Source organism: Xiphias gladius, chromosome 6, assembly GCF_016859285.1.
Source record: "Xiphias gladius isolate SHS-SW01 ecotype Sanya breed wild chromosome 6, ASM1685928v1, whole genome shotgun sequence".
Lineage (NCBI taxonomy): Eukaryota > Metazoa > Chordata > Actinopteri > Istiophoriformes > Xiphiidae > Xiphias > Xiphias gladius.
Window position 1 is genome coordinate 19,212,513 of NC_053405.1, and position 21,602 is coordinate 19,234,114.

The 21,602-nt window shown below is 40.8% G+C and overlaps 1 protein-coding gene across 2 annotated transcripts in view; it reads right to left on the reverse strand.

Annotated features, from left to right (window-relative positions):
• The window catches only part of sema6bb (sema domain, transmembrane domain (TM), and cytoplasmic domain, (semaphorin) 6Bb), a 122,527-nt gene that overhangs the window by 11,628 nt on the left and 89,297 nt on the right, over positions 1 to 21,602 (reverse strand). For both annotated transcript variants that reach the window (XM_040128777.1, XM_040128776.1), the window contains exons 14-16: positions 19,348 to 19,488; positions 16,950 to 17,027; positions 12,279 to 12,337 (exon numbers count right to left, since the gene is read on the reverse strand). In XM_040128777.1, the coding sequence (XP_039984711.1) occupies positions 12,279 to 12,337; positions 16,950 to 17,027; positions 19,348 to 19,488 (278 nt within the window). The remainder of the gene's footprint in view (positions 1 to 12,278; positions 12,338 to 16,949; positions 17,028 to 19,347; positions 19,489 to 21,602) is intronic.

The following is a 21,602-nucleotide window of genomic DNA, read 5'->3' on the forward strand; positions in this document are numbered from 1 at the left end:
GCAGAGCTCCTTACTTGGTCTAAACCTTCCTTGCTCGTAAACCCTGTTTACTTTCGGGATGATTGTAAAACCACAGTCCTGCCCTGACAGCATTTTCAGACCACGGTCGAGGGAAGCTGCTGGAGAGTTCTGCACAAAGATAAATATATAAAATAAATAACCCCCTCAAACCTTGGCTCCTGAGGGCCAGTCAGACATGCTTGTCTCGAACCTGAATGATCAATAATTTTAAAACATTTATGTGCACCAGCCATGTGTTTGTAATTACAATTCCATAAAATCTCCACCAAAAAAACAGCTGTTAATAGATTCAGGTCCTCGGCTTGGTTCGTTAACAAGGGCAGATCAGGATTTTGGCTGGCCCAGAGTCAAGGTTCGCGATGATGACTGCATAATTACATACCTGCACAACTCTCTTGGTTCCTGTGCATTCCTCAGTTCCACCTCTCACACTCTCCCTCTAGCTACCCTGTGTATCTCAATTTGTAACTCTTGCCCTCTTTCTTCAGTTTGGTTTCTTTCTCCTTTTCGTGCTTACAGAAAAATCTCTGCTTGGGGTAAATGAGGCAAGTCGAGTTGCTTTTGGGGAACGCTACGTGTTGAAATCATCAGAGGGGGGCTGATTCCCTCCTGCTGCCATGTAATCAAAAGCTACAGGACTTTTCTCTGTTTCCCATAAATGTTTTTTTTCACAGCCTTTGCACGCGTGTTGCAGTCAGGAATGTTCCTCATTGAATTTGTGGATTCAATTATATCAGGAGACCTTGTTTTGCCAATCTGGTCAACCTTCAGCAAAAGGCAGCTTAACAAGGGCGAGTCTGTTAGCAGCTTCAGCCGGGTCCAGTCCAAACAAAGCAACTGGGCTGTGGCGGACACTGTGGAGAAATAAATTGTTTTCCAGAGAGTTATGTGTGCCGTAGAGTTCATGTGTGCAAATGTACATGTGTGGGTTTCTCAGTAAGATGTAGTTTTTCTTCTTTTCCTCTATACCCTATGACTTACGGTTTACGGTGTTGGCTGTTGCTTTCAGTTGGTAATTGATATTCTCATTTTAGGTGCAAAGCCAAAATAAGACTGTGGAGAGCAATATAAATATTCACAAACATGTCAGAGGCAATAAATTGGAGCAGAGGTCCGCATAGCATTAGTCTAACGATCTGCCCAGAGGGTTCATATCTCTCATTCTCAAATCATGAACCAGGCAATTTCAACTTAATCTTTCTCACATGCTACATCCATATATCAAATCAGAGCTGTTTACGGTGCTATACTATACACCCACCAGCTGAAAACACATGCCGATTTTTTTTTATGTTAACACCCCCAGCGCTGAAGTGTTGGACTCGTTCCTGATACAAATTTCCAAAGGTTTAACAGAACGATTAAACCATCAGGCCTCATGTCGGGGCTGCACACCATCTGGTGGCTGATTGAATCTGCTCTCGTCCCATTCGTCCAGCTGCCTGCCTGTTCTGTTAATTTACAGGCCGCCTTTAATGAAATGTCTCCGCTGTGACACGGGCCAAGGCCTCACAGGTGGACTTGCCATCCGGACACATCCTGAGCAGAATGATTGCTCAGAATCACAGTGCCTGTCAGCTGACCTGGACTAACGGGAGTTTAAGGTCATCAATCCTGAGGTGCTGCAACAAACTCAGGGGTGAAAGAGATAGGAAGAGGCTGATGAAAGAAGTGACAAAGACAGAAAGAGCATGGAGGAAGGGTTAGATGGAAGAGAAACATATGAAGTGAAAGAGAATGAGATTGAGAGAGAGTGTTACTGATTGAGAGAGAGAGAGAAAGAGAAGGGGTGTGTGAAAAAGCGATGTAGTTTTATTGATGTGTCGCAGAAAGGACGAAAAGTGTTGTTTGATGCAGGGAGTTAGGAGAACTCACCATGGTCGATTTCTGTCTGAATGATAGACACATAAACAATCCCCAGTGGTGTGAGTGGAGAGTAGTTACAGTACCCTTGAAATCACGCTGCAGGAGTCTCTGTTGAGGCATTACACAGCACCTCCGGGTCCTGCCCGCACTCTACTGGACAACTATTACTCAGCACTGGACACAGACCTGCCCCAGGCCCTTATTCATCATCAGCTGTGTGCATGTGTGTGTGTCAGTTCAGCCAAAGTCCTTAAATGCTAGTGTCTGGTGTTCACTTTTGGATACAGTGAGGAGTCGTTGATTTCAGCTGTTGGTGTGTATGTTTGTGTGTAACTGTGTGTAAAAAGGGCTCTAGGTCTCGTCACATAATGTTTAATGTGCAGATCCATCTTTTTTCCCCATCTTTACACACACACACACACACACACACACACACACACACACACACACACACACACGTACACACACACACACACACACACACACACACACACACACACACACACACACACACACACACACACACACGCACACACATGTACCACTTCTGTTTGAGGTTGGTATCTGCATAACATAACATCAACACATTCCTCCAATCATGCACACATAGATACATATGAAAGATACACTCTTGCCAATGCTCACGCTTTTGGGACATTACGAGTAGAAGTCCTGAAGTAAAAATTGGACTCAAAGGACAAGCTTAAGTTCAAGGACATAGCAACAAAATGTGCCTAAAGTATAAGAAGTAGCAGTACTCATTATGCAGAACAGTCCCTGATAGTGTTGTGTCATATTATTGGATCATTGGATCACAAAATCAGAAGCTGAGATAATAAAACAACTCTGAACCAGTAGTAATTTTGCCACCTGATTCAATTAAGTCAGTCTTTGACAAAAACTTACAGTACTTCTATTTTAATCATTGGATTGTAGTCAATTTTAGTACAGTTCAGTAATAAATTAAATGTTTTAGTCTACTATAATCAGTGGAAATTATTAGAATTTGGTTTATTTTTCTATTTTGAAATGTTTCATTACATTGTTCTACTGCAGTAGCACTAATATTAGACATTAAAGCCCCTGAAAACTTGGTTTCCAAAACTTTTGTATTTCCCCATAAAACAAGTCAGTGTTTTCCTTCTTGCTCCTTGACTTGGATGTGATGATGACCATCATTGTGCAGAATGACTTACAGTATGTGCAGTTTGTTTTCAAATTCATCTGCTGAAGGAGGAAAGTTTCTCTGTATTTACACGAAATCTGAGTTAAACACCTGTATGTATGAGATGATTTTGTGACATCACAACTAGTTTTCTGTATTTATTTTTGTTTATTTAATTTAATCATTTTTGTAATTACTCAGAGGGACTCTGTTGCATAATGAGCAGCTCATTTACATTTGCACCAAATCTCCTTTTTTTCGCTTCAATTTATATAACCTGAATCATTTTCTGAGCTATCAAGGTGGAAATAGGGCATTGTTTACTGTAAATGGCTATGATCATTGGCCCTTTGCAGAATGCAAAAACTTTCAGGTGTGTGGGGACATAAAATCAGGTTTTCACTGATGTGCTTCTCTTAAACATTTTGTGTATTTTTGGTGAAATACACTAAAAACCAAAATCTAAGAGTAACTGTAGGCTATATGCACACAATCCTCACCACCCAAAAACTCACTTCAAGAAGTCCTTGAAAAATGGCGACCCTGTACACACATACAAACACATTTATCAGTGAGGACCCGTGGATCGCTGAGGGGTCAGCAGGCCCAATGGGTTTTTTAAGGTTGTTTTTTTTTTTTTAAGGTTTTTTTAAGTTTCTCTGAGGTTCCCGCTGTGAGGAAGGAGATATGAAGAGGAGAAGGAGGACTCAGAGGAGGAAGTCAGATGAAAGAGCTGAAACCCTTCAGTAGTCCTCGTACCTCGTCAAGCTTCCCAGAGGTTGAGGCTGCTATTCTTATCTTCTTAGAGCTTGCTAAAAAATTCCCCATCTCTACACCGAAAACTGCACACACACCATACTTTTTCGCTTCTCTTTTTCCTCAGCTATGCCCAAATAAACACACAGTGTGTAGTCGTTATAAGGCACATGAATCAGCCGAGCCGCCGTATTCATTGAGGGGATCAGCCCCGTTCATCAAGCATCTCAGAAACTCCTAAGGGTGGGACAGATGTGTGAGTTATGGAGCGCAGTCTGGACTCTAGGGATGCTCAGCTACATACCACACTTCCTCTATCACTGCTAGTCTGTTCTCTGGCTCCCTCCCTCCTTCTCTCTCTCTCTCTCTGTGTGTGCCCTTGGTGTGTGACTTGCAGAAGTGACAGCAGAGGGAGTTAGGAGAGGAGGCAGGATGACTGTGGCTTCAAGGTTACAGAGCCCTCTCTCTGTCTGAAAGAGGAGACCACATCAAACAAAAATTAACTACTCCCTGCTTTTGCTCTCGTTTCCTGTCTTTCTCTGTTTCTTTGTTGGGGTTCAGGCTACAGGCAACACATTTATCGTTAGCTGACATAAGACCCTGTGCTTTAACCAGCTGCCATGTAAATACAAAGAACTGTGTCTACTTTATGGGTTCTCCCTGCTAAGCCTCAACTCAGGCCTCTCTCCAAACCGCATCAATTACAATGGAATTAGATGAGACCACGGCCGTAAATTTGGCAACAAATTTTCCTTCCTGCACAAATCTCCTCACTACAGTACATCCACCGCAGAGAAAGACAGAGTCGGTCCTGGCAAAGTGGTGACCGTCCTCCGTTCTAACATGACGCCACAACAAGGAATCTCCAATCTCCCCTAGCCTCATTGATGTTTCACTGGACCTCAATTACTGAGTGATTGCATCCCGCTGTCCCACCAGTCAAAACATTGCCTTACTTCAGGAAATATTTTCACAGAACCATAATTGGTTCCATCTGTAGCTACACTGTGGCAACACTAGCTATGTCATTATGCCTGAGTGAGTTCACAGCAAAACGGGTGGCGAATGAGCGTGTGAGCGTGAGCGTTTGTGTATGTCGATGAGGGTTTCGATGCTTGCATTCATTGTGGAGCCTGCTCTGCTTTTATCAGAGCGGAAAAAGAGATTTGAGAAAAGTGTTGAGTTGGAACAACAAAGGAATGTGATGAAGCAGGAAGTCTCTGCAGCTACAGCATCCCATACACCCCCACTCACCCCCTCCAACTCCTGTTTGATGGCTGGTTGAACAGAGTTGACTTTAGTTGATGAACTGTCTGCGCAAACAATATTTGAGTCATTCTCACAAAATGCCTGCAAACAGCAAGACAAAATGAAGGAGTGTTTAGCTCATTATTGCAGGAAGATTCAGGCCCTTGGCATTTCTGAGGCTGTTACAGGGGCCCATCTAAATGATTTGGATGCAAGAATCTTTTTCCCTTAGAATTTAGAGAATCTCATGGCAAGTTGAAAGAGAGGAGCTGGACGTTTCACAGACCATCTAGACCATGTTTATGCTGTAACTGATCGGCCTGTCAGCAAGGGTCAGAACCTGGAAAAAGTGAAGCCAGCCAATCGACACGTTGTGATAACCTGCCGTAAGTGGATCTGACATCCTAAACCGTCTGTCGGCGCCTGAACCAAATCTGACTCATTACGCTGTTTACAGAAATGGTTTATATTACCTATCACATGCATGTTCACACATGCTAACCTCTCTCACACACACAAATTCATGCCCAAACACACACACTCAAAAACACCAGCAGTTCAGAGTTAGTTAGGTGATTTCTATCAGCTGAATGTGTTCTGTTCAAACATCATTAAAATTAAATCTAGCACAAATCCAGCTGCAGTTTGTCACGATGGCTGAGTTGTCCACTGTGGAGAGCCTACTAATTTGGAGGGCACACAACTGCTCACACACAGACATTAATGGCTTTATTTTCCTGCAGGCTAAACTGCTAGTTCAAACTATGGGTGCAAATGGGTGTGAAATACTAATTTACAATTTTAGAGAACAGAGGCACAGCACAGTAAAAAAAAAACTAGCAAAGTGGCCGAAGAAGAAAAAGAGGAATTAAGGATTACAGTATCAGCAGGTGGAGTCAGGGCAGGCTTCATTAATTGGCCAATCATGTCAGGTCTGACAGTTTCCTAATGGGCCAAGAAATGTCTTTGTGCAAAATCCAAAACCACATGCTCAAAGCAGCCCAACATGTTTTTTAACACTCCAAATAAGTTTCAAAGGGCAGATAATTTCGCTTTTTACGGGGGAAATCGTTCTTTTAAGGGATAAGGCTGGTGTTGTTTTATCTTTTTATTATTATCAACCATTCCCCTGAAGGAGCTAAAATCAAAAATAAATTTAGGCTACTAACACATATTATCTGTGTAGCCACAGCCTGATACTGCTTATGCCATACAGCTGCATCGTTGTCCAAACAATATAAAAACACATGAAAGAGCCAGAGTTTTGCACCAATATTCCGTCTGCCTTTTTGATCTCTGAGAGTAAGTCTGCATTGGGTTGACAGTCACCTCTCTGCTACTGTGTTTGACGAGCTGAGAGGTATAAACTCTTTTTCATGAGAAAAAATAGTTTTTGGAGATTTGATCATCAAGCAAATTGTCCAGATTCTATCGATAAACTTCAGGATTAATCCTGAGGAAAAGCTGAGAGGTTTGTGTGTCTTTTTTGTTAGATCCTGGTGATGTGTCAGAAAACAGAATAATTGAAATATGTATCCACACTGTTTTGACCTGTGTAAATAACACCAAATCACTCAAATTGCAGATCGCAGAGGGAACAAACACATGATTCCTACTGCTGTATGATAGCTGCATATGTTTAATCAAAAGAAGAAGGAAAGACTTTATACATTAAATACTTAAAGCAGCTATCGATAATGTTATGGATAGAGATTCTGCCTTAATCGCATCGAAAGTTGTCTTGTGATGTTTGTTTGTCAAAGTAAAAAAAAATGCATAATTCAAAACACTTTGTTTTTTCCAGTGATTTTGGATAAGTCTGTGTTTGCGCATCTGCCAACTAAAGCTTAAAAAATTCCTCTTTTCACTTGTGTTTTCAATAAAATGTCATCTGAGCACGTGGAAATACAAGCACAACTTGATGCCATAACAGCTGAGTCACTTCACCCCCCTCGGCGCAAGTGTGCTTGTTTGGACCCACGAAAATTACCGAACAGTAATAAAGTTATCCTGCCTAGCGCCTGAGAGAAACTAGAGCCAATATAGGCTAATAGACGTATATTAGATACACGCGCATAAATACACACACAAACACAAAATTGAACCTAGAAACTTCTCTGACCTCATCCCTTTCATCAAAGTGTCCCTCCCAAAACACATCGTGTCAATTAGATGTTTTGCTTCCAAACTCTGCTTTGATCAGAGTGGGTTAAGAGGAACGGCATGTCTCCACATACTAATATTTGGTGTGTGTGTGTGTGTGTCGTTGGGAGGCTGATCTTTTTTTTTGTAATAAATGCAGAGAGAACCATGCATAACCACAAGGCGATGCCTGGTTACACTTGACTTCCTCATAGTTTCTGATAATTTAAGTGATCTCATTCTGATTTCATTAGCGATGGTGTGAGGAACATTGTGCTGATTTAATGGATTTTTATGCCAAATTAAGAAAAACTGAATGTTGCAATATAAATATGTAGTTACTAGTGTGAAGTAAGGAGAAGGGCATCAGGTCAGTGATATAAAAGAAAAGATCATGAGGATAAGATTCCGGTGGTTTACATCAACTTGGCAGAGTTACAGCTTGGCCTCTAGCCCACTGAGGAGGCCAGTGACAGCGCTGTGACACAAGAGACGCCGGTGGCACTCTCAGTCCATTTGTCACATCGACCCGGCCTGGCACCCATGAAAATAGCCAGTCCTCTCCCTTGTCTGCACCTTCCTCCATTCTCAAGGCTTTCATCCCCCCTCATCCTCGCCTTTTCTCAGTTTCCTGTGTGATTACCCTTTGCCACCTTGCCTTTCTCTCCTCCTGCGACCTCACTTTTTCTGTCTTCTCTTCCAGTCACTATGCTCCTTTTCTTATTCGCCCTGACTCCACACTTCTGATCCCCCGAACTGTTTCACCCTTTCCATCCTCAAAGTTTGCCTTCTTCCTATGATCTCTCAATCCCTTACTCATTCTTTTTGCTCTGCTCTCTACTCCTTGTTCTGATTCACCCAAGCCCCCCTTCCTTTTCTTGCTCCTCTCAGCCCTATTCCTCTCTCCTTGCAGAATCACCCTTGATATCTATTCGACTGCCATCAGCCAGAGGAGAGATGAAAATCGATTCTCCTTCAGGCAACTGCTTCTCTCTGGCTAAAAAGAAAGGGGAGGCAGTTAGCTGGGCTCTAAGTAAGGCCATCCATCCATCTCCCTTTGAGGTCTGACGACAAGGGTGCTCTGAATTTAGTATAGCACTGGCTGGGACTGGAGAGAGATGAAGCATGAGGGAGAGAAGCAGCAGAGGAGAAAAAACTTTGGCACAATAAATTACTTATTTTCAGACTTTTCAGACAAACTGCAAAGACAAAACCGGCAAAATTCCCCCTTAACAAGCTGAATATAACCAGCTTAAGCTCAAGGGGCTGATTCAGTCAAATTACAAAAAACATACAGTATTTTCTCACTTCCAGTTCTCTGGCAGTATCAACCTTTAGGTTTAATTTGACAAGGTTTTTAGATTTCTATCTCTGAGATTTCTGCCACCACCAACACAACTGAGGTGAAATTTTGTTTCTGGCACTTACAGCATTGAAAAACATCTTAGAGATGAATGCCTGCACAACGAAAAAAAAAAGGCTCAGATGCAAAAAAGGGTTTAATTTATTTGATATCTAAAAGGTGACAAAGTGCAAAAGAAATGTTAAAACATAGTGAACATTTCATTGTAAGACAACTGTCAACACAACTTGCCAGAAACAATGCCCCGATTCTTTTGGAAAATGTTTGGCTACATACAGCTAGAAGTAGGTGAGAAAATGTGTATTTTGTAATTTAGGTGAAATTTTAGGACACTGATTCCCAACTTTTTTTGATTTGTGAGCCGATAAAGTGAAGAAAAAATATGTCTATTTGCAACCTTGTCACAGATTGCTACCAAAGAGGAATTTTCTCCTGTAAATTTCTCAGATTGTCTCATTAGCTACCCGAAGAGGTAAAACTATCTGGTCCCAGGCAAAGGCAAAGATTAGAGAAAAGTCAGCAAAAACTGAATATAACTGTATTTAGTAGAACAATGTTTTTTTCTTCTTTCCTGTCATATTAACCATTTTATAACCGCAGATTCATCTTGTGATCCACTAGAGTCACCCGGACCCCAAGGTTGGGACACACTGATTTAGGTGACGCTTTAACCTTACCTGTTACCTCCTATCTAACAAGGATCTTGATAAAAAATATTGCAATAAGAAAACAGTTTATTCTGATAATTGACTGTTGAGGATGTGTGAATTTGATCATGACTGGAGGACAGAGAGGGAAAATTTAGTTAGACACGCAGCTGCAGAAACAGACTCCTCTTTGAGGAAACGAGTAAGCAAAGGGAGAGTGAAAATGAGATTGCTGAATTTCCCCAAAGAGAGATAGATAGGCCAGACCATATCTCACCTCCCCTCTGCTGGGTCAAGATACAGACAGGTGGAATGAGTCCAATATAGAGGTATGAAATATTCAGAAACCAAAAGCCCTCTGTCTATTTCACCACTCCAAGTCCCTGAGGAGTTTGTGTTGGTGTGTATGAGCATTCATTTGTGCTTGTAAGTACACAAATGTACATTGTGTGTCCTCTTTACGTGAAGAATAAGGCATGTGAAGAGGAGCACAGAGAAAGATGCCGAGACACATATAGAGAGGGTGTGCAGGGAGTTTTCAAAGTCTTAATGGTGTCAGTGACAGTTTGTCATAACAAGCCCATTGAAGCTGTGCCTCTCTGTCTTCCTATGACTGAATATTGCGTTTGCAGCAGGCTAAAAGAATCTTTGTCTTACAGGAAGACAAAGAAAGATGGACTCAGCATAAACTAGGAACAGGAAACACTGAGGAAAGCATTCATATCAGAGACAATGAAAGTGTCACAGGAAAAAAGGGATATGATGAAAAGATAGGCCGCGACACCAAGTTCATCACAATATCTTAGATAAAGTGCTGGTGATAGCCTTCAGATAGATGCGAGCTCATATTCCAGCCATGCCAGCCCAGCAGCTCTTGTTCATCTAGCAACAACAGAGCTCACCTCTGTCAACAGAGTTCAGTTTGGGCATATTTCATGACGGGATCAGATGCAGGAGCAAACATGCCTCACAGCTATGAAATTCCTCAAAGGGCGGGGCCAGAGCTCAGGACAGTACATCTCTCTCTGACACTGGTCCAAGAGGAACAGATACCAGGGCACAATTAAACCTCAGTGTAACTGAGTTATATGATGTGTACAAATCTGAAAATGAATATTCTGCTTCATATTTGTGGCCAGTTTAAAGAAACATTCCACTAACTTAAACTGTCAAGTCAATTTATTAATCATGGGAAGTATTACAAAGCCTGCGGAGCAAATTTATTATGTCTTCTGTTGCTCTGGAAGGAGCTTTGTCGAGTCTAAAGAAAGACATCAAGATGCATTATGGGAAGTGTAGGATCAACTGTATTTGGAGCTTGGCTCATACTAGCTGTAGCAGATTGATACTGTATGTTTTAGTTAGGCCAACTACTACTAGACAAAAAAAGAAATAGTGTTTTCACACTATTACTGTTTGTTCTCACATAAGATGTGGTATACTGCCTCTTCACATAGAAATGGGTCAGGATGGTGCTTTGGGAGAAGAAAATTTAATTTGTCCAAGTATTAGTAGCAGTATGTCTAGCTGTCTGATAGATTATAGAGTATGCTTGGTGACTAGCTACTCTCATTCACTAGGGACTAAAAGTCAGTTCTGCTGCTTTGATTTGACCATTTTTTAAAATCACTCTCTCGCAGGCCCCCTAACTTTATGGAAGTGAAATATTAAATCGCTGGAGTACTGGATGATAGATATTTTACGACCCATTCAGAAGAAAGTGCTGTGATAAACTACAGTGTGCAGAGATTAGAAAGCTGGTGTAACTACACCTTCAGTATGAGTGTCATTACTTTCTCTGACCCCAGGACCATGCACCAGAGGTCAAGACATAACAAGCACAGCAGAGGATCCAAGACTGGAGCCTGGAAGACAGTCCGTTAGCACTGAGCATGAGTAATTATGTTCATCTTTCACCCACTGGTGTAGTACAGAAGCAGAGTAATGATCATAGAAGTTGCACTTTTAATTACAAGCTTCCTGCACAACAGTATGTATTTGCTGAAGTTGAGTTCCCTCGTGGAGAAGAAATAGCTCACATTTTTCATGTAGTTTATGATATTTTACAAAAACTAACTTGTAGGAGTCAAAACCAGGATAGATGAACAACATGGCTTGTTTCAAATGAAACAGACCTCTTGGAATAAAATGGCTTTCTGTGTAGGAAAAGGGACCAAAAGCTTAAATAAGGTCCCCACATGTTCTGTAAGGAGCTACACGTGTGCTTAATGAAGACAAATAACTAGCTTAACTTCACCATGCACAGAGTGAGCATCAGACATCAGTTACAGAGGCCATCCCCCTGTGGTTTGGCGGTCAGAGGACCTGAAGCAAGAGAGCAGCATCAAACGGAGCACCCATCTGAAACAGGATTAGCGTTGTATGCGTGTTCCGATTATGCAATATATATCCGTTCTTTTCTCGGGGAGCACGGCACATGAACTCGGGGAACTTTCTGAAGCAGAGGATTAATTTGCACGCATTGGAATTAGTGCTCAGATCAAAGCGAGGGGGCGTCATGGGAGTATCCAAAACCTCTGTGTATCTAGAATAGAGATTTCGCTTTGCTGTGTACCACTTCTATTTTCATAATGATATGGAGAGAGAAAAAAGGAAACATCAAGGGGAATTCAAGCTGGAGATGAATATAATTAACCACCATATATATGCAACAAAACCTACCAGGCCAAAGAAAAGATAGCATAGTAAAGACAGAGTAAACAGCGAGAATGAAGTTAGTTAAAACACACAAAGGGATTTTCTTGCCAGTTCGGAGGCAAAATGAAACTGGCAGAGCATCTGTGTTTTGGATCCTGGTAGTTACTCTTGGGAGAAGTGAGATACTACAGAGCACTGAGGTGGACTAAGAATTTTCTCTGTGTTTATTTGTGGGTTTCCTCTGTATAAACTGAAACTAGTGGGCTCTTCCTCTCTTCCACTATATTGTTGTTTACCCCGAAGATACACAAGTTACGTAAGGATCCGGGCAACTACAAGAGAGCGATTAGCTTCAACACTTGTGGGCAAACACACACACAAACACGCACAGACTGAGAATCACTCCTCTTACCGTCACAGTCACCCAAGTGGGCCACGTTTCCCTGTTCAACATCTTGCTCGAATGGCAGTCTGCAGAGGAGAAGAGACACAGTCATTAATCAGAGGACACAGAGGCACAGCTACTCGGCCTCTGACACACAGCACAGATACACTCTGATAGAAGAAAACTATCTCAGTGTTACAGCAGAGTTACAAGGAAGTGTATATCTCTGCAAGCTCCTTTGACACCTAGATTGGTGAATCTTTGTTTTTATTGTGAGACAGTGAGAAAAGAAAACAGCGAAAGAATCACAACAGAACAGGCCCTTGAGCTGTCTAATGTATTGCAATCACCATCATTATAATTTAAAGATAAACACTTGTGCCTGCTGGGTCATTTATGAAGCTAATTAATGCATTAAATTGCAAATATTTGTAGGTCAGCATGCCTCTCTTCACATATGATATTTGTGGTGTAAATAAAAACCTAATGTCTTCATGTAATAGGGAGTCAGAGTAGTTTTAAAAAATCTTTTACAGTCATTAATATACTACTTAAGGTAGGGAGGTTCTCAAAAAATATCATAAGATCATCATACCTCATACCTAACCTCATGAAAAAACTATTATACCCTTATGAAAAAGTAATTTGTCATATAAATTAAATGTTAAACAAAAACAAAACCTCAAACTTTACTCATTTGCTATTAATTTAAAGACATGACGACATATCTTATTTCTACAACTCTACACCTGTGTTTCAAAATTCATTTCCTATTTGGGCAACAGGGGAGTATGGAATACTCAAAGGACAATAATATATGATGAAGAGAGGAAGCAGAGAGGAAATGGGAACAGCACACAGACCATGTGCTTACAAAGAGAAACATAACTGCTTTCAGGGTATCGGGGAAAACAGATCAGTTGCAATGGAGTAAGTATATATAGGAATTTGTGTGTTTGTGTGTGCACACAAAGGTATATGCCTGTAGGCTTCATTTAGTAGAGAGTACATTAACTATGAAGGCCATGCAGTGGAAATACTGGTAATTAAAGTGATTTAAGTAAAACATATGAGTCATGGTTGTTTTAGCTTTTGCAATAACACAAAACTATGAAAGATGTGATAGAGCAATTTACATGAAATACTACTTTCCACCATAACATCAAGCTAGACACCAAAAAATGTGTGAAAGGTATAGTTTGACATTTTGGGAAACATATTTACAAATATTTACTTTCTTGCTGAGAGTTAGATGAGATCAATAATACTCTCATGTCTGTACTGTAAATTTGAAGCTACAGGTAGAAGCTGGTTAGGTTAGTTTAGCATAACGACTGTAGACTGGGGGAAACAGCGAGCCTGGCTCTGTCAGAAGGTAAGAAAATACCCGTAAAGCTCACTAATTAAGATATTTCGTCTAATTTGTTTAATCTCTGAAAGCACTGAAGTATAAAAACAATTACTTGCGCTCTAGGTTAGTCTTATTTAACTCTTGGCAAAAAAGCAAATAAGTGTGTTTAGCTAAATGTCAAACTATTCTTTCAATAAATGGACATATTTAACAAAAAATCCCTTTGACACTAATGCATGATCTATAAATTGTTGTGATCTCTTGGGGATAAATTGTTAGAATCAACCAATGAGACATGACTCACACTTGTAACCAAACAGTTCATAGTGGTCTTATGCCATGTACACACTACATGACTTTCAAATTCGTCAGACTGCTGTACTGTTCACGCTACACAACTTGTTGTCTTGCAATTGGGAATCTTGAAATCGTTGTGGTTTGCACACTACATGACTGTTCAACGACAGGGGGTCACAAATTACAAGATCTATCACCAGGAGGAATCCCCAGCCAGTCTGTCTGGTCTCCAATATACGTTTTGTCATGAAAAAACACACGAGAAGTGACATGGGAAATGATGCGATACCATGCACGAGAACGGACTTTTTTCTTCCAAAATGGATGTCCACAAGAAACGAGCGATCCAAGTTGTTGGTGCACTGATTTGCAGCGAAAAGGAAAAGAATGTGAGTGAGAGAATGGATTTTCTTGGAGCCATACTTGTTGATATTGTAAAACTCCTCCCCTGGGTTTCCCCTCACCCTGTGTCTTGTGCTCTCATTGGCTGTAGCTTGTCGCCGGACTCATTGCCAGTCACAACCGGGTCGCAACACTTTTGACACCATTGAATTTGGACTCCCTGACAGGTCGTGATATGTAACCTGCTGGATATATTTTGGTTGTCTGCAATGCGTCATTGAGTCTCTCAGATCGTGTCTTTGAACGGTTCACAAATAGTGATCGAGTGCTGATTTGCCAGCGCTGAGCGAACACCCGATTTGCCTCGGATCTGGGACTGGGACCAAAAACTGACACACTTACATACTAAAACGGAGAGTGGAAAATCAGGGCTAAAATTGTATCATTTGAAATTAGCATTAGTAAGGATCTGTTTTATCAGTGAACATTTGGCCTGATGCAAGTCTATGTAAGAATTTAAGGGATATTAAGATATATGGGATCTTATGTGAAGTTACAAACCTACATTGAAGCCGGCATGTTGTGAATCTTATTTGCAAGATAGGATCTTTAAATTTCCTGGTGGGTGTATATAACAAATCAAAGACATACAGGCTTATGTTTCTTTGTCTTGATCTTTTGTGGTAATGAATCAGTCAAAACCACTGAAGAAACTCTGGATGAAAATGGAAAATTGCTACAAAGAAGTAAATAACCATTTAAAGTTTTCATGGCAACATTTGGCCCAGAAACAACCTTTGAGGAACCAGAGCACGAACTGCCTGGGGATGCTGAATTGAGCTCACTGGGACAAGAGACCAGGAAATCAGTATTCTGCAATTAGCTAAAGGCTCAGGCAGCAGCGCAGCCCATATTTGTGCATTTCATGCCTAGAAAACACAGTGACAAATGAGTCCAACCTACAGTTTTTGTCATCTTAATAAAGACAATGTTTTGTGTTTAGTTGGCTGCCTCTCACGGACTGTGGGTCATTTACTTTGAATACATTAGCTTTGTGTTACAGTGTTTTTAAATTTCCAGCACATTCTCCCAGGTACATTGGCTTTACATTTAAAGGCTTCATATAAAGCAGAAAGTGATAAAGACAATATGTTTATGGAAGTTGAGTGCTGTGGACAGTGTTTACAGATGTCCAGCCAGGAGTACTTGTATCCCAGGGGATACATCTGCAGCCAGGTGGTACGTGCAAAGATTATGGAGCAGCTAACCTAATTAAACAAAACAGAAATTCTGGTTTGATTAAAAAAAATCTCCATATATTGAGATGGCTATAGCACCAGAACGCAACACTTTGCAATAACAGTAAGAGAGTGTGAATAGTGAGCATGCGAGTAGAGAAAAAGTTAACTGAAAGTAACAAATTAATAGTTGAAATATTTAGTTAAATGTAATGAATAAACAGTTGTTTTGTCACCATATTCTCACTGGCAGAACGTAGGTGAGAACTTTTTTCTTATCACCTTATTTAGCAGTACCATAACAGTGAACAAATGAACATTGGATCATTAGAAACACGAATACATACAACAGTCAAAACAAACATAAAACAATGTGTCCCCTCAGCAAAACAACCACAACAACTACTTTCATTAAAAAACTTCACTTCCACAGAAACTGCCCGCATCGCAATCTGATGTTATATAACATCAATTGCCAAGTTCTCCTCTGGCGTCAGTTTGCAAAGAGAGGCTGCATTATTCCACAAAGAGGAAATCCACAGTAACTCAATGCAAAATCGATTGTTGAGTTGACCGCCCTTGGTAAATCAAATCAAGACCAACACAGAGGCCTTTAATAGTATAAGTAGGCAGCCTGAGGTGGTTGTTAAGGCCCATGTTGTTTGTTCTGCTGGCACTACACCTGTGTTTGGAAGGCCTAATTCAGTAAGCAGCCTGACTAAAGAGAGATTTGATTTCACACACACACACACACACACACACACACACACACACACACACACACACACACACACACACACACACACACACACACACACACACACACACATGCACGCACACATGCACACTGTCACGTTTGCACACATCCAGACATCCAGGCAAATGGACACATTCGTGCACACACCCAGACAAACCCCGGTCTGGGTACATGTGCATAACACAGACAGTGTTACACAACAGAGAAACAAATACAAAACTCTGCACCCAGTCACACAACTATATGGCCACTACTTAATAACAAGAAAAGTGAAAGAATATAGCATTATTTAACAGCTGTTGAATCAATAAGGGTACACAGAGCAGACTGTGTGACAGGCTACTTAGAGGGTGCAGATGTTACTCAGAGGCTCAAATAGTCTCAGACAGAACGAAGGACTTTCACACCAGATAAATAATTTATGGGGCGTCTCTACGGGTGTGCTGTCAGAAAAATAACCTTGAGAGGAATGATAACGGTAGAAATAAAACAAAACAAAACACGATAAAAAAAAACTGCTGTTTCAAAGAGAAAGAGCAGAGAAAGATGGTAAAACTACACCTAAAACTAAAGATGGACTTAAAAACGAACAGAAGAATAAACCAGACAGAGTGCCAGTATGATGACATAGGGCAGCTACTGTGTAATGTTTGAAACGGAGCAAAGAGTGTGTGTGTCATGGTGATGTCTGTACAAACAGAGAGGTGACATACCTGGTCCCAGGTCTGAGGAAAGAGCAGGTGCTTCCTCTGGTCCAGCCACAGTAAGGATCCCTGGAGGAAATACAATTCCTGTAGAGACACAAAATACACTTGATCGCTTGAACTCGAGGTTGTGTATTCTGCTTTGCTTGGTCTTGACTGTAATTGAAAGGACCATTCTGGTGGTTTTGCATATTTTAAACCAACTATCAACAACAAACCACAAACATCAGTAATTCCTTATCATTTTCCAAAGTATGTCATACATTTTTAGACTAATTTCCTAACTCAGAGGCGGCCACTCATTTTCTTGCATTTCCAACTTGTGGAGACTTGAATCGTGCTTGATAATGTCATTCATCTCAGTGAGTATTTTGTCATCTACTTCCTTGTCAAAGTTCTTGACTTTGAAAAAAGCAGTTTGACCAAACTAGACAGCTCATGAGTTACAAACCTGCAGTGCAGTGCAGTTGAAAGTTTTGGAAAATCTAGTGGAGTCTGATCTAAGATTTTTTAACTCAGACAAGTTCTAAGAGATTGAGACATTCAGCGATTTCAGAGTGAGTTGTACAGGAACAACCTTTTACATGCAAGAACTCACCAAATTTTCATTAACCATCCATAGCGCTTAAGACTTGTGCTCTGAGTTTGATTTTCTGGAGACATTGTTCATAAATTAGTAAATTAGTAAATACTTTTCACCATCTTTTATTCCATATTTGTACTCAGTCTCTTAAATATCAGATATCAGAACGTCCTTGACTGTAGCAACAAGGAGTTTTTTAAATGCTCACTGCTCAAAGCTATGTTACCACACAATGATAATGAAATTCTTACAAAAATACAAAGGCAATGAGATGTTCATTGTGAGGGATTACCAATCTCAACTAGTGCCATGAGTAGAAAGCACTGTATGCCTGGAAGGTAGGACATCAATCTAAAAGTCTGTGGCATATTTGGAAAAAGGGTTGACAGGAAAGTAAAGTGACCCACAAGGGATTAGTCATTGCTGACCAGTAATACAGTACACAAAACCTCTGATATGGTCCTTTAATGATGTACTGTGGGCTTGCCCAGGGGTTGACTGCAAAACTTGAGTTTTTAATGATGGGACTGTATGTGGAGTTAAATGAGGTTAAAAGGTCAATTTGCAAACATATGCTCTGTATGCACCGGAAAGCAGACCATTTACTGTAAGACGTTAAATTATTGAAGATTTTTTTGACTATGTAGGCTGAAAGCCAGTCAGGAAGGATCAGTATCTCAGCTCTAACAAAACTAAATCAATCGTTCTCACCAACACTCCTCAGAGGTTAAAAATTCAGACCTTAAGCTGCTGAAGTGTCACTAAGAAATCTTGAACATACTCGCATACAGAGCATTTGCTCTCATACCCACACCTAAACACATAAACGCTCACACTTAAAATGCTTCAGAAAGCATGTGAGCATTCCTTAATGTGCTCTGGAGCACAGTCTCGTATGACTCACCTGGTTCAGTGAACACGCTGCACGCCTGATGTGCTGGTATGTGTGCAAGTATGTGTTAGTGTGTCAGTGGACCCTAATGGGCCACAGCCACAAGCACCAAGGCTCGGCAAGTGTGAAAGCCAGCGAGAACGAGTCTGTATTATGGTGTTGGTGTGGGTTTATGTAGGTGAAATATCATTACTTTGAATATATGCATTTTTATGTTTAATTAAATAGGATTAGTAGACTCAAGCTACTTTTTCAAAATCTGCTCTTTAAAGTTAAACACATGAACAACATTCACACTATAAAACTGTCGGAATAATCAACTGAGCAACTTCTTCTTTGTGGCTTCTTATTATCTAATAACTGCCTGATGAAGTGAGCAAATAGAAATTTTCTTTCAAAAAAATGATAAATTTGTTGATAAATGGAATAAAATCACATTAACACATTAAGTATTGATTATACCTTACATTAAAACTGCTGATACAGTAAAATTATTAAACTATTATGTGGCTTTGGTACATGTTTACTATTCTCAAGAGATTTATTATTATTATTATTATTATTATTATATTATTATTATTATTATTATTATTATTATTATCATCATCATCATCATCATTTGGTAAATTTAACAATGTTACAACTTTTATAAGTATAAGTAATAATTTCAGTAGTTTACAGCAGTTAACAGATTAACACCTTGCTCTAGGGCACAGTGACAGTTGTTATTAGCTTGTAGTACTGTGTTATTATTGCAAGAATATTCAGGTAAGCTTCAGAACAGCAAGTCTGGAACTGGCAGGGCTTCACTGTGTCTTCCTCAAGGAGACTTGTGAAGGCAAGATGCTTCCTGAATGGTTACCGGGCTTCTTCTTATGCTGCCCTGCTGCACTTTTATGTTCCTGGTTACACAGTATTTGGTGGCGACTTACTTCATGCATCGAGAGTAGAGCTGGCATCGTGCCACTGGTACTCTGACCACACAGGAGGGGAAGGCGAGGAGTAGAGTGTGGCTTGCCCGGTCCAGTGTCAGCGACAACAGCTGTCTGGCCTGAGGAGAGTCTTCCGCACACCTGCAGCACACACACACAAACACAAACAGGCAGGCACACATAAAACAAAAAATGCATTAGGCAGTTTCAATTACCAAACCGAAACTGCACATTAAATCTCTGGCCTCACTCTGAGCGCTACAGAAAGAAAAAAGCATTACTCATGACTCAATGTGAAACACAACTAAACATTAACAGCTCCACAAATAAAAGCCATAATAAAAGTGTAAGTGATGAGAGGCCATCCGTGCTGCTGAATGTCACGGTGTCAACCCAAATATGCACTGTGCTGATTGTAGAGGTTTGAGGGGTCAGCTGGCCTTCACAACACAGCAGCCAGGAGCTGAATCACATGTAATTGGCATTGGCATCTAATTGGAGCTACAATAGCAAGCAACAACCTGCCTCCATGTGGTGGAGTTATATCTTTTTATGCACATGTGCACTCATGCATCAGCTGTATCTGGATGGTTTATGGTAATAACATTGTGGCGGGCCCACAGTCATTAAGAAGAATCTATCACTCTGTTAAGGCCACGCTGCGAGTCATTCTTCACAGCCAATATCACGAAAGGTAGGGAAAAGGAGAAGGAGAGATGTGGAGCAAAAAAAAAAAATAGAATAAAAAACTAATAAATGAAGGAAAAGTGCACAAGAAATCAGAGATGAGAGACCCATGAAAAGAAAATAAGAGCGACAGGACCACGATCAGGCAGGGGGAGAAAATACAGGCTCTATTAGTGCTGGATCCCTTTCAGGTCATTTCCTGGTGCATTATGGCAACATGCCAGTCATAAACCAGTGAATTCTATCTGTGCTGACCCTCCTAAAGGATGACTTTGTTAGTGGCCCTGATCTACGTACCCTGGGGTTTTATCAGCACACATGAATTTGCTTTGTGTGTGTATGTACGGTGAGGTTGAGGGTGGCCTGGCCCGGAGCATAAAAGGACAAAAAAGAAAAACAAGCAAAAAAAGAAAAACTGATGTGTCTGTGCTCTGTCTCCTGATTAGCTGGGTGACTGCTGTGATAGCTGGACTGCCACTGACCTCCTGGTGGGCTCACCATGCACACCAAATTATCCCCCACACACTGGCTCCAGTCTACACCAGCTCATTCATTGCACTGTTCCCTCATTTCATTTGCCAACACTATTCCTGATTCAGTCATGTCTGAAGCAGAACAAATAAGATGGGACACAAATTGGTGAGCATATGTTGCATAGGGATGGAAAGGAAGGAAGTTTAATGCTAAATAAGAAGGGAAACAGTACAACTAGATTGGATTCTAGCATAGGAACAAAGTGTGTTTCCAGCCTGTTGGTTCACGAAATAATCCTTTTTTCCACCCTTATTGCAGAAAACAATGGCATATCCAGTATATCTGGGATCACAGTTACCGCCACAGAAAGCTAGTGTTTGGAAACATGGACTTTCTTTTAAAATGCCTCTAATTAGCCTTGGTGAAAGATAATCAGCATCCAAATCTGCCTGCATCTGTGTGACAACCTTCTTCCCCCGACCCTACAGCTCTCCACCATGTGAAACAGTGCATCTCGACAAAGAACAAAAGCAAAAATGAAGATTAAAAAAGCATTGTGCTCAGTGTTCCTTATGTAGTGACGGGCATCCAACGAAGCCGCAAAGCGGCCTGCGTCATGCAAAATGCTAATTAGAAAGGGACAAGTAGCCCAGTTCACTCAAGATCCAGATATTATATATGATTCAGCTTGAGACTGAAGATATAGCGTCATTTTTCCTGACAGAGTGTAAGTTTTGTCAAGATTAAGGAGCATGTGATTTTATCATCATTTCATTACTTACTGATGTTTTCTCTCCTAATGCCATTTTACAGTATGTCTCCTCCTCATTAGATGTAGAGATTTGATTATGATTATTAGCCTCTAATCCTATTCTTTTCTGTTTTCTCTATTTGTATTCTCTGCATGGAATTGCATCGTCTCAGCTCTGGCACAATTGTGTGTATCTCTCAGAGAATAGGTGAGGTTTTCTGCATAATTCAGGACACGACACGTTTCCAGGACATGTCATGTTTTTTCTTTCTGCTACTCTTTTACTAGGCGTATCACACCACCAGCTCCCCTCGCTGTGTATACATCAACCCTAGTCAGTCAT